Source organism: Micropterus dolomieu, linkage group LG10 (genome assembly GCF_021292245.1).
Source record: "Micropterus dolomieu isolate WLL.071019.BEF.003 ecotype Adirondacks linkage group LG10, ASM2129224v1, whole genome shotgun sequence".
In the NCBI taxonomy this organism is placed as follows: Eukaryota; Metazoa; Chordata; class Actinopteri; order Centrarchiformes; family Centrarchidae; genus Micropterus; species Micropterus dolomieu.
In genome coordinates this window covers 4,601,164-4,620,519 of record NC_060159.1, presented here as the reverse complement: position 1 = coordinate 4,620,519, position 19,356 = coordinate 4,601,164, and the positions used below count along the sequence as shown (strand labels likewise).

At 40.8% G+C, this 19,356-nt stretch overlaps 1 protein-coding gene across 1 annotated transcript in view; it reads left to right on the top strand.

Moving 5' to 3' along the window:
* Positions 1–18,474, top strand: part of cnih3 (cornichon family AMPA receptor auxiliary protein 3) — an 82,957-nt gene extending 64,483 nt beyond the window's left edge. Inside the window, exons 4-7 of the mRNA XM_046061525.1 lie at positions 9,441–9,553; positions 12,695–12,697; positions 17,652–17,795; positions 18,447–18,474. Of these exons, the coding sequence (XP_045917481.1) occupies positions 9,441–9,553; positions 12,695–12,697; positions 17,652–17,795; positions 18,447–18,474 (288 nt within the window). The remainder of the gene's footprint in view (positions 1–9,440; positions 9,554–12,694; positions 12,698–17,651; positions 17,796–18,446) is intronic.
* Positions 18,475–19,356: the final 882 nt, after the last annotated feature.

Below are 19,356 nucleotides of genomic sequence, written 5' to 3'. Positions count from 1 at the left end.
GGAAGAAATCAAACTATGCGCCGATGCTTGTCAGAAGCAATAAACATAATGCCGTTGTACGATCAACAGTTGTTCGCTTGTATTGTGAGATGTGTGCTCTTATTTACACAACTTCCTGTTCAACTGAAATGCTTTCCTGTTTAACTGAAATCCTGTCATATAACGTACGAAATGCTTTTATACAACATACATTTTACTTGAGTGTGTGAGAGCGTTTCAGTTGTGTGTGTGTGAGCGTTTCAGTATAGTATGTGAATGAGTTTGGTTTCATATGTATATGTGAGAGGAAAAGTACATGTATATGCATGTTAATTCTGAATAATGTCCCTAGGGGCACCTCATAGGGTGAGCGGGGAAGTTGAATGAATGAATGAAGGGAAGGGGAAGGGAGGGTGTCTCGAGCAATCAGAGATAAACGAGGCCCCCCCTTGTTAATACTAGAACAGCCATGACGGTCATCTTGACCGTTTTGAAGTTTTTTTTCTTTGTTGAAAAAATAAATAAACTCCTGCTGGTACCTGACTTTTCCTAAAAGTGTTTGTATTTTCATTTAAAATGTTTTTTATATAAATTACAAATAAGGAAAAAAAAAAAGAACATATGGAACCATGGCCCTGGAGATGCTTCAGAACTTGAACAGTGATGATTCGGATGCAGGGGAACAATCGGAGGTGGAAAGTGACTGCGACGTTTCCTGGGTGCATGTAAATATTTCCTCTTCATCAGAGAGTGATTCAGAGTCAGAGTCCACACCAAGGAAAAAGAGGCTGCTGCTATCATCAGACACGGCGAATCCAGATGTTCCGGTCATGTTGGATGATCCTGGTGAGCTCCGCTGCCCTGTCCTGCGCTGTGTGTTTTGCTACAGGCTGTTAGTTCTGCTGGTCCTATTATTATTATTATTTTTATTATGATATTATTATTGTTATAGACCCTCCCGGACCAGTAGTTCTACCTGCTCTTGAGCCAGCTGTGCTCAGCCCGTCCTTAGAGCCATCTCAGCCAGAGACGGCTGTGGAAGAGGGGAAGGATGGGACGGTGTGGACGGTCCTTCAGCCAACTGAATGTCCAGGAAGAAGGCATAGCCAAAATGTCCTGACAGAAGCTGCTGGCCCCACAGCGCACGCCGAGCGCAACATCGAAGATACGCTCACAGCCTTCTTGTGTGTGTTTGATGATGGCATGCTGAAGCATATCAGGGACTGCACTGAGGTTGAGGCACATCGGCATTGTGGTGAGAGCTCATGGGACCTCACAGTGGCTGAATTAAAAGTCTTCATAGCCCTGCTATATATCCGTGGTGCACAGGGTGCAAAAAACATGGAGTTAGACAGCCTGTGGTCAGAAAAATGGGGCTTTCCATTTTTCAAAGAAACCATGGCCAGAAATCTATTCAGAGAGATAATGACGCGTGCGCCTGCAGGATGACAAGTTTGCCCTGGTGTCGGCCACTTGGAACAAGTTCGTTCAGAACAGCATAGCCTGCTACAAGCCCGGTGCCGACATCACAATTGATGAGCAGCTGTTCCCCACCAAGGCCCGGTGCAAATTTATTCAGTATATGGGAAATAAGCCTGATAAATTCGGCATAAAATTTTGGCTGGCTGCAGATGTTCAAACCAAATATATGCTGAACGGGGCTCCGTATCTGGGAAAGGAGGAGACGCGGAGCAGAGGTCAGCTTGTGGGAGAGAGTGTGGTGCTGAGGCTGGCGGAGCCATTCCGTGGGAAGGGAAGAAATATCACCACGGATAACTTCTTCACGTCTCTCAAACTGGCCACCGCCTTACAGGCAAAGAAGACCAGCTTGGTTGGCACCGTGGGGAAAACGAAACGTGAGTTGCCCCCTTCAGGTGCTGAAATGTGCTGATGCAACGCTTACCATCTACCAGGGAAAGCCGAGGAAGAATGTGTGTATTTTTCCGTATTTTCTGTATTTTATTTTTTTATGTTCCGTGCACACAAGCGTGAGCATCACCGATGGGCCAAAGGCAAAGCCCGAGTCGGTGACGTACTATAACAACACCAAGTACTGCGTGGACGTCCTCGACCAGATGGCAAGGGCATACTCGGTGAAAGGCCGTACACATAGATGGCCAGTCGCTGTGTTTTATAACATCCTCGACCTGGCTGGGATCAATGCCCACATCCTCTTCAAGGAGTGCACCAGCAGCAAATTACCTCGGAGGAAGTTCATGCAGCAACTTGCAGAGGAGCTGAGAGCACAGTTCATGGAGGAGAAAAGAGCAGTATGGCAGTTTGCACAAGGTTCCAGTCAGCAGCAGAAGCAACCACCGCAGTGGAGGCAGTGCCAGGTTCGGAGAAGCTGCAGTCAAAACAAAACCCAAGACACCTGCTGCAAATGCCGCAAACCCGTGTGTGGAAATTGTGCAAGGAGAAAACAGGTCACTTGCCTTGACTGTGAAGCTTAAATAGCCAAGCACTATATTGATGTAAATAGTTAGCATCCAATTTGTAATATAGGCTAATGTTTTTATGTTTCTGTAGCCTACGCATCCTTCTTTTTAGATCAGCTTGTTTCCAGCTTTTTCTATTAGCCTATTTTCTGTGTTATTATATTAAAATAAAATGTTTTATAATTAAATAAGTTTAAATGTTTTATAAATTAAATAATAATTTTAGTTATTATCTTATTCTGAGTTATGTTGAATGGATTTGTAAATATAGCCTAGGCCCCATCTGTTGTGAATATGCGATAATTACGGTAGGCTGCTAATGATATTATTATTTATAAATGCATAATTAAACTTGTTTAAATGTACAGTTTGGTGTTGTTTTGTTTTTTAAAAGATATCCTAAGACACTAAATGCATTAATCTCTCAATTGAGTATTTATCATTAAAGATTTAGAGTTTGGATCTAGTGGTCAAAGATTTAGAGTTTGGAATCTAGCGGTCAAAATGACTGCTTGTGGCACTTCTAGTGTTAAACAAAAGACCAACAAAATCACTGAAACCATTTGCACTAATTTTGGGACACCTTCAGAGTTGGAACTGCACCCACTATACACTTTGAATGATCAATCACAACACTTAATAGGAACAACAAACAGATAAATCAAGATAAGAAATATAGATAATCAATTTCCCAGAATATTACTTTTAAACCCAATTATATGCCAATAAAAGTTAAACACTGTAATTGTATAACTGAAAATTTTCTATCGATCAAACATCTGAATAACTGTAGAGTAGAAAAGTAGAGTTTGATTCTGACCAGGGGAAATGTCAGTAGTTTCGGGGTTCAAGGTTTGCATAACCATAATTTTAGTAATTACTGAAGTAATTACGGAATGGATAAGACTCATGCCTTTGGTGTGAGAGACCCGGGTTCTATCCCCCACTGTGACCCATCCACCATTGTGTCCCTGAGCAAGACACTTAACCCCTAGTTGCTCCAGAGGCGTGTGACCTCTGACATGTATAGCAATTGTAAGTCTCTTTGGATAAAAGCGTCAGCTAAATGAATAAATGTAAATGTAAAGAACTACATTCTGCTGGACCATCTGCCCGCTCGTCCTATAGAAAGCCTGAGCATGAGGTGAAAACGCCGTGGTCACACGCTGACATAACTCAAACTAGCTGATACAACTATTTAGCTTTCTCCCCTATGGAGGCTTCACTGTTGGAATGACCAAAGATTGACAAAGACACATGTTGCTCAGAGGCCACACTTTATGGAGAAGAAGCACATGCTTTCATGGCTAAAAGAATGATTAAATGAAAAAAACAAATGGTCCCTTCCATTTCACACGTAAGAACAAATATGGAGGATGCACTGCACCTGTCCTTATCAAGATGGTGGGGAGCACAACTGGAATTAGGCTACCACACTATCTGTGCGTTCCAAACATGTATGTGTCTTGGTATGTGTGTGTAGGTTAGTACAGGAAGAGAGAAAGAGAAAAGGCACACAGAGCAAACTAATTACCACTTTATCACACAGGAACCCAGTGACGAACTTGCATTCAGCAGCTGAGATTCTGGATTTTCATCTTCGATTAAGTGCAGTTATTCGCTCCACATGCAGTGGCGGTAGAAAGGATAAATACAATCCTAATTACCGCAGCAGGACGCAGTAATTACCACTTTATCACACAGTGACCCGAACTTGCATTTGGCAGTCATGTTACTGGACTTTGGTGTTGATAAAGCGCAGGTAGCACTGTCATTGGCACCACACACAGTGTCTGGCACAACCGCACAACCACAGCAAAGCAAGCAATCACACCAATAAACGGGAAAAGACAAAAAAAGGGACATTTCGAAAAGAGTTTCCATTTTGACTGCGTTTGAGCACCAAGCATCATCGATGTAAAAACAGTCCACCTCCTCTCATCTTGCTGCGGTCTTCCACTGACAGCTCGGAACACGGACCACCAGCATTTGAGTGCTTGATCCGGAATGTTAATAAGCAGGTCTCTGTAAAGATGTGGATACGAAAGTCTCTGATTTCCATTGCTTGGTCAACGTAAGTCCTATTTGTCCAGACCGGACCTTTAGGAGCAGCTTTATTGTGAAAACGGTGACGGTGTTCGACTAGTGGCCAATAAGAACACACCCTTTGTTACCATTATTTCGCAATTGCATATTGTCCACAATAATTGCAATAAGACTTTTTCTCCAAATTGTGTAATGCTCTGTAGCGTCAGTTTATAACAGAAGTTATAATAAAACCACCCAAGTGTAAGTGTGCATGTAACTTTGTGCACCACTGGGTTCCCACCTGCAAACATTTGTACATAGAGCATTCTATGTTAAATGACAGTTATGTGGAAGTTAGGTGATTTCATTTTAAAATTTCAATTGGTTGAATTGATTTGAGTCACGTGCTCAACAGTTGATGATTAATGGTTCTGAATGAAGACTAGCATTTATATCTTTACATGTCTATAACAATGTTGTAGTTATTTCACGTTCTTGAACAAGGCCTATTGGGTACACAAGGCTGTTTACATCAGATTTGTGTGTTGTTGTGAGTAAAGTTTTATGTACTTTTTAGTGCTGCGTGGTTGCTGGAGTGAGGGATCATGCTTGTACCTTCGTCCGAGTGCTGTCAGCCAACATCCATTAAGGATGTGAACAAGAGGGGGACAGAAAAGAGAGAGGTTTTGGTCTGTGTGGGGATTGGATTGCGTGCATTCTCATCCATGTACTGCATGTATGCTTCATTGGTGTGGGTATGTGTGTGCGCAGTTTCCTGCTGTATGTGTGAAAGTAAATGGATATTTTGCTTAAGCAGCAGTTTTCACTTCACTGTTGAAGAGCAGTGAATATGTGGTTTACTGTTATTAGGAGGCATGTGGCCATCTGAATAATGCATCCTGAACACTGCTTTGCTATGACAGCGTATATAGTAATGTTCAAGGCCAGGTGGTCCAGAATGGCACCATAATGCGTCGCCCCGTACGACGTTAAATATACATGAGTAAAGAAGTGGCTTTCTTTGGGAATAACATTAATGCAGTGCTGAAAAGTCAGTGGCCCAAGACATTTGGATTATTCAGGTGTTCACAGAGATTTGCATGGCAAGCATTTCAACCACGCAGTGATGCAGTACTATTGGCCAAAGATTGTTGATTGCGTGCCAACTCTTGGTGGCCAAACATGTGTTATTAAGTCCGAAATGATCTGCAACACTGTGTTTCGGAAGTAGCAACATCTGGTGCTTCGGTATGGAAAGCAACAAGAAAACTTCATCATTTTGAAATGAAAAGCTTTTTGAAATTGTCACAGCATAATGTCCTTTTTTACTAAATACAAAAAGAATGCTTTGTCCTTTAAATTATCATTTTAAACTAAGTGAGTATGAAACAGTTTTACTGTGATTGTGACATGATTTGTAATATAAAATCACTGGATATTTTCACATTATCATTCAATAACTATACTTAAACCTGGACTAAGTGAAGTCTAAAACGAACCCTCCTTTAGCTCTGTTTTGTTCAAAACCAACTCCTAGGGGAAATGGGGCTAGGGTAAGTGTTTGGCCCTTAAGCAGCTAAATGCTCCAATATTTTTCACCAGCTAGTCACTTACTTTGTCTGTCTATCATTTGGGGCTGGGAAGGTAGTGTACAGTGGGTTTTACACAGCTTTTTCACTGAAAAAAAAATTAAAATTAAAATCATTAAAGCAGTGACACTGAACCAACATTGTAAAGCTGTGAAACCAAAACAATGAGTGGAACTATGCTAAAATGATTGTAAAGCTGTGAGCAACTAGAGAGTGTGGTGATAAATCTCTGTTGGTTTGTCACAAAGAGTGACCCCGTTCACATTACATAGCCATTTGATTCATTTTTGATTTAAAAATATTGACCTGTGCTGATCAGTAGAAAACGCAGCTTGTTGTTATATAACACAACATATTGTAAGTTGAAAGACAGAAGAACTTGCACACATAGCCTCTGTCTGCCTTTGGTTTCTTCTGGTAAAACCTTTTGTTGCTGACACTTTTTTCGCTGTTCAGATATGGGTGCTATATCTCCCTGATTCATCTTTTGTCCATCTTTTATCTTTTGATTAGATTGCTGGCTTTCTTTGCATCTCTTTCATTCACCAAAGTTGATGGCACATCTCAGTGGGCTAAACTTTCACAGGATCTTACAGTTAACAATCTCAAGCTAATAAAAAAAACTTCCCATCCTTCACAACCAGCTTGCTACGTATACCTTGAACAAATGGACTGCATTTATTGTATAAAAAATTAATATGACAAATTTTCAGAAGACAGCAGAGCAGCAAAAACTTCTTGTTCTTTCACTAAGAGCCACGCAAGAAACCTAATAGTCAGACTGAGCCAATCAGAGTCAGAGTAACTCGGGTCATGCCTTTGCTCATTTTGAGGAATATTCTACTCTTCTGTATGGAGTTCCAGGTTGAAGGAAAGTCTTAGAAGTTACATACACAGGGCCGCAGCTCCCCTGCCGTTAGAGGTGCCTGCATAGTTTTTTTAGTGCTCTTAAACAGTTGTTAATCCTGTTGAATCTTCTGCCTCCTCCAAGAGGGCTTTGATTGTCTTTAATGTATGGTATCTGGTCAGAGCAGAGCTGTTTTTCTATGACTGCTCTTCTCTTTCCCACTGTTGTTTGCAAACCAATAAATCACAATCAACAGTTAGAAAGTACACACGCGTCTCGCAGATGCTGAGATCGTATGTCGGCATTAAATGTATTGCTCAGAAATAGCAGCCAGCCAGTTTTCATCAGTCAGGAAGTTTTTACACAGAGCCGAAGTTGGTCTCCTCTCCAAAACAAGAGGAACGGCTGATTACAGCAGGTAATAAAGCTTGTTAAATATCACGTTCCTCCGACGCTCAGGCGGACACAGGCGTGAGTGCCGCAGCTGATCTGCAGCTCTTGGCTGGAAATATTTTATTAACCTTCCAAACTGTTGCGAGTTCTTTTATGAACTTGATGGCTTTATCCAGTTTGTAATTACTTTTTTAACAAACTTTATCGTGTATCTCTTCATTATACTCCCACACAAGAAAATGTTTTAATGGTCAAGGATAGCCTAGAGTTTTTCATTATATTCCAATCAAATCTGATATTCATTTTTAAATTTTGCTCATGGATAGTGGTTACAAATAATGATGCCTGTGCATCGCTTTGTATGGCGTATAGGCCTACGTCAGCTGGTTAATTTGCCTAATCTTCGCGAGTCGGTGGAAACCCACACAACAGTGGGCTGAAGGAACTTTTTAGTTCCTTGAAAAGATCCGGGACTTAGAAGTCCCCCGGTAATTTTGTGGAAACACGGCTTAGCATACATGTTCTGAGGGAAGATTCCCACATATCCTGGTGAGGTTTGGTCTTTTTAGGCTATAATGTCTAGAGGTTTGCCAGTATGCTGATCAGCCATATTGATTCATCATTGATCATGAGGATTGACTTAACCTTTCATTAATACATGCTTTAAAACTGTGAATTTGGCTGCTGAACTTTAAAACACAATCTCAATTACTGCTGCTTTAATTTTGACTGATTTGATTTATTGACACGTGGTAATTCATTCTATTGCAAAAATCTTCTTGAGTCAGTTGCTTTAAAGTCATCCTAGACCTAACCGAGAACAAGTGCGATGTGTTCCCTGGTGAAACTGGGTGTGTTGCACTCATTTTAGTAGCACAAGCAAAGAAGAGTCATAAATCAGAGAACTGATTCTAATGTCAGTTACACAGCAATCTCCAAAGTTTGCTAACATTAGCTACTGTGACATTAGCCTCAACAAGCTATTAGTCATAGCAGACCACAAAAGGCAGTGGCATCCTTCAAGTGTATTGAATTAAGCAATATGTGTAGCTTTAAAATGGGACTTTTATTGGCATGGCGATTGTGTCAGAGTATAACACCATGTTCCGATAAGAGCCATTAAAATATTGGGCACAGACAGACATAGCACTCAACCCATGCAACAGCCTATTTCACGGTGTCATGGTAATTGCTCCACAGCCATTTCATTTTACACCTTTCTGAGAAGACCAGTTCATAGTCAATGATGAAGGTTATGCATCATTATAAAACAAAGAAGGTTAAGTTCAAGGACAACAGGACTCGGTTGAAGACACCTAAAGGCGATTCACCTCTCATCTGAGGGAGATCTTCGGTTATGAAGAACTGAGAAGCGAAACATCTTCAAGTATCTTCAACCAAGTCCAGTTTCTCTTGATTTTAATCTTCCTTGGATAACTATGACCGGGATGACGGAGAATCTTCACATACATCATTATAAAACTGTAAAACTATAATCTTCTTTTAACTTCCCTCAAGTTTTTATTTTGGAGAACAAAAGCGGACCTAGTTGCTTAAGGGGGGTATGGGATTGGCAGAGGATTCTCACACATATTCTCACCCTTGTGGTTTGCCAGGAGGTTGTCTTGCTTTGCTGCATTAGGAGGGCCAAGCCCTCCAGTTATTATGATAATGATGGAGCCCTGCCATCAGTGTGTGCTGCCCATTGTGAAGCTAAGCTCTCCATAATCATGATAGGGCATTTAGCCACTTGGAATGCTTGCAGATAGACAGATTTACAGTGGCTAAATATAGGCTAGGCTAAGGATTTGAATGCTAATGACGATACTTGAGGTGTTTTCTTACACCTATGGGCATTAAAATGATAATGCGGGGTCTGCTAACCAACTTCCCTTTAGTGCCCCATTCATGCAGTTCTTATAATAGAGCTAATGTAATTCAAGCAGTATCTGCATTCAGTAAGAGTAATCACCAGCAATGCAGTAAAAAAAAGTAGGAGAAAGAGACAAGATCATGTGTTGGTGCATGACGTTCTGCTTGTTGACATTAAAGTAGCCTCATCAGTGACTTAAGTGTGAATAATCTCTTGCTCTTTGCTCCACTCCTCTTCTCTCTGACTCATCCTCCTCCTGCTTCTGTCTCTTGCTCCTTGGTGTCTCTCTCTAGTTGGTGCTACCAGAGTACTCCATACATGGACTCTTCTGCATCATGTTCCTGTGTGCCCAGGAGTGGCTGACTGTGGGCCTCAACATCCCCCTGCTTTTCTACAACACGTGGAGGTGACTATTAAGTCCCCATTAGTGTGTTTATGTGTGTGTGTGTGTGTGTTTGTGTCTGAATTTATGTCCTGGCTTCATCATGTGGTTTTATGTTGATGGTTAAAATTAAGATTAGGCTAAAATAAGAAGTGGTTGAAAATGAATTACAAAGTACCTTGTGTTGAAAAGCTGTAGATGACACTAAGGCTTAAGATATGCTTACGTTTTGCCAATGTTTAAGTGTTGACAAGTATTTCTAGGAATTATGTCCATATTGAATGATTCCTCAGCACACCATTTACATTCAATGCTAATGTTCAGTATAAATGCAGAAAGTAGTGTGCCTCTGTGTACTGCAGCAAGGTGGACAGTAGTGATGTGGGGGACTGGATGGTGGACGAGTGTGTAAGCGCATCCCATTTTTATGTAGGAGATTTGTGTTTGCATCCTGTCACAGACCTGAAATTAACATTCCCTCTTTTAACCTTTACCACGGTCTTTCCCCAACCTTAACCAAGTGATTTAGTTGCCTAACCTCAACCATTTTCCATAACCACAATCTTTCCTTTCCAAACCACAAGTGCTGAGAATTGTCAAAAAACATTGGCATTGAACGTAATCTGGGTTTTTGCTGAATCATCCGAAACCAACTTTCCTGTCTTGTGAAGGGATTTCATAGACACAAGTGTTTTTAATCAGTCCCACCATTGCATTCTGCTGTTGTAAATAATCTCTGGTGCAACAAATGTGTATTGACAGAAAAAAAGTCCCTGTTTGAGGAACCGTTGCTGAGCAAGAAATGACAGGGTAGGGATATAGAAGAGTATTGAATAATGTTTTTGCATGGGATTTGATGCTACTAAGAAAAGTAGACTCTCATTTAAAGCTAGAGTGCGGAACAATAAATGAACATCCATTCCAGTCGAGCCCTTGCCAACCAGCATTGGTTGGTTTTCCAGAGCTAGCGACAGCAAAAACTCAGTATGGCAGAGCCATAGGGCAGAGCCTATATGTCATAAACATGTATTGGCAGTGTTGTGTACTCTCACTGTCAGAACACTGGAAGACAAATGTTCTGCATTGCAGGTTTAAGATTACAATTTGATTAAGTCTTAGTTCATGGATTTGCATTTAAAGTTTACATTAACATTAGGCTTAGACAGGGTATGGTTGAAAATTAAGTAGAAAGTCACCCCTATTGAAAAGCTGCATTTCACAATAATACTCATGATATACTTTCTTTTTACCAAACCGTATGTGCCAACGAATGGGTGCAATGCTAGTGGCATTGTTCACATTAAAAAGTATATCCACTAGGGGTTGAGATAAGGGCCAAATTCAGTAATAATATCATGTACTTTTATTTATTATTCTGTTAGGCCTAAAGCAGACATGGTGACTGTTTATTCTGACCATTCTGGGGGGGTTAGGGTTATGCTTGATTGATACTCCTGCGTAGTGCATTTATACTTTTGCGTAGTTGTGTCCGTCATTCTGCAATTACACCCCCAGACGCGAGTCGGCAGTAGCGCTACAGGGTCCACTGTGTTGACTTTTGCCGGCCGACCAGGCTATCTTCCGGTTTAGCGCTCCGCTAACGTGAATGGGGGTAAAATTGTTTACGTGCGGCTGGTGTAGCCTTTTCAAATGTTATCGTCCGAGTGGATCACATTCTGATAGTGAAACGAGTCATTTCGCTCGGTTTGTCAAATATATCGATCCACCGTGTTACAGCCGCTGTTTTGGCCGCTAGTAAAAGTTACTTCAAAGCATAGGACGCTTCCTGTCGGCGTGGAGGAATTGCGGGGCTACCCAGCCAACCAATCACAGTGCTTACGGCCCGAGTCGCCTCAACGTGTAGGTACATTTTTGAGGAGGTGCAGGTCAGGCGTTGGCTACGGGGCTACACAGAGGCTATGCCATCGTTTCGACGCAGAAGTATAAATTACACTTTAGATGTAATGTAATGAATAGTTATAGTAGTAGAATGGTGCATGTGTGTTCATAATCTATGAGCACAGCAGAAGCAGTGACAGCTGTGGTCTTCTCATAGCTTTTGTAAACAAACGTTCTGCAGACTATACTTCACATCCTGATGTACCACTCCTGCCGTTCACGTGTTTAACTGCATTTTGCAGATGTCTAGCGTCCATTTCTGAGGACACACACAACCAATGTTTTAAAGAAACGGCGTTGCTAAAAGCAAGTATATCAGTGTTCTAACACATCTCCAGCCTCTGAATGGGAATGTCTGGAAAAATAGGTCACCAGTCAGTGATCTTCAGCTTTGAGTTTGCTGCTTCTTCTTCGTCTGTTATTGTCTTTGTTGCTGTTCTTCCCATCGGTGCGGGTTAGACGTAGACTGCTGGCAGCCTGTTTGGTTTAAGCTAATGTGCGGAGAGGAGAGGAGAGAAGTACATTAATTGGAGACTGTGCCAGAAGTCCACCGGCTACAGATGCTGCTTCCTGCACAGCTGAATGATGAGAAGACATAGAAAGGAAGTGAGAGAGGAGGAGGGGTAAAATGAAGGTGGATGTAGCAGGAGGCAGGACAGTGAGGCAGGAGAGAAAGTGAGTGAGCAATAGGAGAGAGGTCTAATATTGACAAGGTGATTCAGAGGAGAGGGAGAAAGAGAGGGAGAGACACACTGATGGTGAGCTATTTAAACACAGAGGTCATGGATACATACAGTATGCGATCATGCTAACATATATTGACGGGTGTATATGTATTGTGAATTGTATCCCACGCTTGAGTCCACATGTCCACATGATGCTCTGCAGAGTAAGAGGCCAGATTGACAATCTTGCTATCAGCAAAGCTTGTTGTGTAACCAGGAAAACCATTGCTTTCTAATTAAAGATTAACTCTAAAGGTTAGCGAGGTTGGGCGGCTCGGTGTTGCAGTGGTTGGTACTGTCGCCTCACAGCAAGAAGGTCGTGGGTTCAACCCCGGTTGCCCCGGCCTTTCTGTGTGGAGTTTGCATGTTCTCCCCGTGTTTGCGTGGGTTCTCTCGGGGTGCTCCAGCTTCCTCCCACCATCCAAAGACATGCAGGCTAGGTTGATTGGTGTCTCTGAAATATGAGTGGTTGTCTGTCTATGTGTGGCCCTGTGATGGACTGGCGACCTGGGGTGTACCCCCCCCCCCGTTGTTTTTTTAGTCGGTTAGTTAGTTTTTGTGGTGCTTGAGGCATTAAAATGTGTCTTTCCAGAAACAATGTCTGACAGGGGCATTTTTGTGTTCTAAAAACAACAGGAAGTTAGGAAGTTAGTTATTATAGTTTAGACCTCTTATTTGTCTTACTCATCAACGCAGTCAGCAGTAATGGCTGTGAATGCAGCTGTAACAAAATACAACAATAATTAAGGTGCAATAAAATCCTCTGCAACCGATAGCTGCAATTTGTGTCACAGTTTGTACTGCTTCTCTGAGTCATAACTAAAAACTGAACACACATACACGGTACAGATATTTTTAGATTCAGTGTGGCTTACACTTCCTGGAGATATCATTTGAATTATGTCCATCGCAGATAAACGTCTCTTGGTGCCAATTTGCCAAAATGTTAACAAATATAGGCAAAAAATATAAGACAGCCCTTACTGCCCGAATCCATGGCAACGTTATACTTCCTGTTTACATCCCCCAAATTGTGCAAACACAGTTGACACAGCTGGCATACTTTTGTCGGCCCACAGTGTGAGTTTAAAAGTCCCTGATACAGAGTAACATTGTTTCTGGAAAGACGTGTTGTTGATTTGCCACAAATTAATTTCCATTCACCTTCAATGACATTATAAATGTCAAAGATGAATATCAGAGCCAGATCAGAACCTCCGCATATAAAACCAAAACCGTCTGGGTGGCTTGGTACAGCTAAGTGTAAATAACAAAATAGTTGAGGTTATTTTTATTTGGGAGAACTGGCCCTTTAATAAGATGACAGAGGAGAACATCAGGCAGCCATGGGAAAATTAAAGGGATGTAACCATTAGTACACCAGTATGTACTATACTGCATCACACACAAATCCTACTTAGTCAAGTTCTTTGTAAATAAATGTATTATTTATTAAGCTACAAACCATACACTACTAAATACACACATAACTAACAACTACTAAGTATAAAAATGAATAAATAAATACAATCATGAATAAATATGAATAAAGGCACTGAGCCTAGAAACGCAGAAATGAATGTAGAAAGGCGACCAATGATAGGCTGCATACAACCATAAATAAATGCACTGACTATAGCAGGAACAATTAATCCATTGATAGACTGAATTGATGAAATCATTTATATAGCACCAGACAAGGTTTATAAATGAGCAAGAATAATATATTAGCCAAATATATAAGAAATGCATTAATAAGTAAAGATAGGAGATTAGTAGAAGGAACCTTTAAGGTTAGTTTCAAGAGAAACATTTAAGTGAAATCACAAATGAAATACTTTATCATGATTAGGTCTATATTGACCCAATGCTGAGTCACTGTAGTAATTTGTAACATCAACCCCAATAATACAGAGAAATTATTTTGCTTCTGAGTTTTAGTTGGCCAGAGGAGAAATTGCTCAGGAAAGGGGAGGAAGAGGAGTGGTGCTGTTTCTCTGTGGGGCTATCTGAGGCAGGCTTGGATGCGTTCGGTCCCATGGAGAATTTCAAATATCAGATGTCTTTCTGTGTGTCTGCCCCTCTAACCCTCAGCGGGCCGCAGGATGGCGAGGTTACCTTTAGCCTTTGTTGTATTGGCAATGCGTGCCAGGTGATGACTTAGTTCTAAAGTTCATCCTGGTCCTAACGGTGGTATCACAGGTGCTACAGCCGACTGGAGCTGCTTCCTTAAGTTGAAAGTGTTTACCGGGTTTTTTTTGCTGCAAGGATTCTTGTGCTGCTCGGTTGGCCTGCAGGAATTTGCCTGCATTTACTAAACTGGCTTAGGTTGTCAGAGCAGGCTCGCAACCTTTGTTTTTCAAGCACTGGGAGTTCTTGCAGGCCTGTCGTAAATCGAGAAATTGTCATTCAATTTTCTTTTAGCAACCTCCAGAGTCTTGCAAAGGTCATGGGACAACCGTGGTCCCTGGGTAAAAGCTCATCAAGTCTCTGGACAGACTTTAAATTCTTTATCATCACATCATTACTATCCTGATCACGCTACACTAATGTATTTCCAATGTAAGTGATGGGGGACAGGCCGACTCTTATGTCTCCACTGAGAATCAGACACAAAGAAGAAATATTCACTTCCTGTGACTCAAAGTGTGACCGAGCAGCATGCAGACAGATTATGTGCCTGGCCTCAGTGGAGAAACCTTAATTATATTAAGTCTGGGATGATGTAACTGACTGGTTCATTGATAGGACACATTTCCTTGTTTATTAAAGTTTTTGCCAGACTAAAATCTCTCACAATATGTGAATGTGGGGGAGTAGAGGGAAATTCCAAGAGAGGCTGGCCATGTAGTGTTAAAATGCTCTGGTAGCCAGCTGAATCCTTTTCAAAGTCTCTATGTATGTGTCTGTATGTGTTTGTGTTTTGTTTACCATACTCTGGAAGATTAGTCCACAGTGAGCATCTCTGTCTGTTACCTTTGCTCAGGGGAATTGTGGAACAAATGGTGTCAATGGTTCCTTGTTATTATTAATGTCATATTTTAATATTTTATATATATGTATGTAGTAGTTTGTTTCTATTAGCTTACTTCATTTACCTCATCATCAATGAATTGTGCATGTATCTTCTGTCATATTTAGTGACTCATTACAAAACCCTTCTGTCATACATCAAGATGCATTTTCAAGCGCATTATTGAAGATTTCATTCCATTAACCATTTGTTAACCTGGGTTATAACTGAACAGTGCAAAAAACATCATACCCTGCAAAACACATTTTAAATGTTTAAATGAGTAAAATTCTTAATGCAACTGGTCTATAACTTTAAGCTGAAAGAGTCTCACTGGGATGTAAAAGCTCCAGGAAAAATCCTACAACTCCCCAAAGAAGCTATTCTCCTATTATTCGCCTCCAGGCTTTGTGTTTTGCACATCTTCATTTTACACAGCTTTAACAGAGAGCTGTTTGCGTTTGAAAATATTGATTATGCTAAAAGCTTAATCAATAACATATGCAGATTCTATAATAGGGTGGATCTCTTTAGCTTTTAAATCAGTCAGCGGATGATACGGTTGTAATTTGAAAGGGGAGCAAATGTCAATCAAGTTTTATTGAAAATTACTGTTTTACTAATTTCTATGCAGTTGGAGTTGTAATTCACTTATTGAGCAGCCTGGATTTTGAAACTTAGAATAAAGCTGATACCTTTAGAACTGCATAACTGACCCGGGTGAAAATCTCTTGTTGGGAACTTTAACATTTAACAACTTTAAACTTTAACAAGTTTGACACATCAGACATCTCATTTCTAGCTGGTGACCGTTGATATTGTTGACTAAAATCAAAGTTCGCTGGCAGATTTGATCAGCTCATTATTAAAGGTGGAGTAAGCAATTCTGGAGAAATACAACACCATGACAAATACAATGATGTAGAATAAACAATGACACAGCGAGTAATGTAAATAGTGTTGGCTAGGTTGTGGGTTAGCAAACTGTTGTTACAATTGCTGTGAAGCTAACATGCAGAGAGGACGAGGCAGTCCCATAGCCAGCACAATACAGCGATACTCACGACTCTCCTGCTACTATAGCTAATATCAGAGCATGTCTTGGCAAACTAGAAAGCTACCTGGCCATGTGCAGCTAGCGGACCGTGAGGAGATATTTGCTGAAGCTGATAAAAATACATTTACTGGTTTAGAATCGTTTCCCCTTCCTTTAACTACGTGAGTTGTTCTAGCAGACTTGTTTTAAAACAAGAATCCTGTAAAAACGGGTTCACACATGACATTGTGCTAAAAGACTGAGGCCAAAGCTACATGTCGCTAGCAAGAACTCTAGCATCCTCACCAGTTGTTGAAATAATTAGCCCCATCTGTGACCTCAGCACCTTACTCTGTGATTCGGTCACAAAGTGTTACCTAATGGAAATATTCAGCCCATTCTCATCTCAGGGCGTCATATACCGACGATTTCAGAAAGAGTGACAAAGTGTAGGTGTTTGACACTAAAGGTACCCTTTAGTGTCTGTGTGAGACGCACCGGGTACAGCCATAGACTGTATAAAAGAAGTGGACGTAGCCACTGTGACATCACCCATTGGTCTGTGGACTACTGTTTTGAAGCCTTGAGTTTGGCATTTTGGCCATCAACATCTTGGTATTTTTGGAACCAGTAGTTACCAAATTTGGACAAGAGAATGGAGCTTAGGTGGAATACACATTGCTATGCCTGACAGAATCACAAGGTAGCCAAACCCCAAAGCATATCTTTCTTTATTATCTATTTTTCTCTAAATGGGACCATAATATGATGATTCGGACTATAAACTCATTAGGAAAGTATTTACTGAGGCAATAAGTGAGAATTAGGGTCATTTCGTCATAGACTTATTTTTTGCAACCAGTGCTGGCCATTAGAAGAATGAAAATTCAAGGCACTTCTGCATTGGCTTTACTTTTCAGACTTGGATGATCCCACTTGGGAGTAGCTAGGGATCAAACCAGGAATCTTTTGATTACTGGTCAACTGCTTGACCTCCTGAGCCATGCCACCCAGTCAGAGGAAATATTGGATTTAATTTTGGTCCCTGCCCAGGCAAACATTTTAACATTCCAGGCAGACAGTAGACATTAGTGAAATCACAAAAATACTTTAAAAGTTGCAAACAGCTGCTGGATAACTAGCAAAACTAGTGTATGGACTTTTCCCCATATGGTTAACACTATGATTAAATCACAGTATACGCAAAAAAGTTGTTCACTGTTCAGGGGAAGGGGGAATTTCTACAAACAAATTCAACCACTATTCCGCCCGCATTCTGTTGCATGATGGTGTCGCCCTAACTCATCATGCCATCTTTTTCCATACTGTCTCCTTTCCCATTTCCTACCATCATCTCCCTGCCTACCTCCCTCCCTCCGCCCTTCCCTCTCCCCCTGGGGTCTGGAATGGGTCAACTACCCGCGATGTGGTCTTTGCCCTCTGTGGTAGGTACTTCCATTCCCCAACGGACACAAAGGAGCTTCTCTACGACCCGGCATCCGTGATGAATGGCGACACGCTCAAGTTCTGCCTGAAGGAGGCCTGGTGCAAGCTGTCCTTCTTTGTCCTCTCCTTCTTCTACTATCTCTACTGGTGAGCATTTGGCAGGCAGTGTGTGTAGATAATTGGATTACATGTAAAGAGATTACATTAATCTGATTACAACAGCTAGAGTAAAAACCTATGAAATTAAGTCCGTAGATGAGTTTTTGAAGGGAGATGGTGAAAATGTAAAACTAGAAAACTGTGAAAATCAACACTCACGTACAGTATGTTTGATTCCAGCATATCACCTGGTTATGTCACTTGGTTTTTATTTCTTGCTCTGAAGAAGCAATGTGAGAGCAAATCATCAGTTTTTTCTCAGGCAATCACACGCTGTTCTTTCACATTCTGTAGATATGTCAGGTTACACCCTAGGCTACTGTTGCATGTGATGTTGAGATAATTCATTGACAAGCACTACAAGAATGCTCAGGTGGACAGCAGAAGGATAAAACTTTATGCATTGGTAAATAATGTTCATTGTTCTGTGTTTTTATACAAAAGATGGTAATTCTGTAGATTAAGACATTTTTGAAATTGCACATAGTCTTTCGCCTGTGCAATGTTTTATGATTTGTCTAACTAATGTTTAGCTATTGTTCTGCTGATAATAATGCACACAATGTTCCCGTCCATGTCTTATAATGCTGCTATTAATCACTCCGGATTCTTGTTCCATGTGTCATGTGGGTGCTGCAGTGTGTGGAACCTGGACATATCCCTCTAATAGGTCTTATCAATGGAAACACTTAAAGGTACAATCCTTAAATTTTTTTTGACTTGTTATGCTTTGGTAGTAAATTGAGACAGAATAGCATTATTCTTGAGAAAATCTCACCCCAATGGTCTTCCATAAAGCCACCGCAGTGTAATCAACACTAAATGTGTTGATCTTGATCTGTAGAAGGGCCACGTTTGCTATTAAAGTGCCATGAATGACTGGTGCGGCTTTCTGGATTTAAGCTTTAAACTGAGCTCAAGATTTTTGTGGAGTCATGCCTGTTACAGACTGTAATTCTCTGATGGCCCAAGAGTTTTTATGTGCCTGACATGGCAGTATTAGCACAGAAGAGGCTTTTTGATGATCGTCCCGTAACTCAAAAGGATTGCAACTTTAACACAGACTTGTTTTTGTACGTGTGTGATAATGCTGTGATTAAACATTTAACACATGCTGTAAGATTCCTCCGGAGCTGTAGAGTCTGGCTCGATGATTGCAGGCCATTTATTATTATCATTTTAAATATCAATAAATTTTATTGACATTTGTATTATTACCGCTGCCCTGCTCTTATGTTACATCTCTATGTGGAACGTGCATTGTGCTACTGTGTGTTTTCTTTCTTCACACTTATGAAAAGTGCAATGAGATTTCTGTTTTATAATTAATTTTTTAATTAAGTTTTAAATATAGTCCTTGTAGGGAAATGATGTGCTATCTTTTTAGGCAGTGTGTACTTTTTTAATAATTAATAATTAAGTTTATCACAGCAATACCACACAGGTAGAAAACCAACATCATGAGAAATGTGGCAAGGGCTATATTGTGGTGTATGTTTGCTTTTGATAAAAGTAGCATCTCTACAGGTAGCCTGACATTACATCCTAA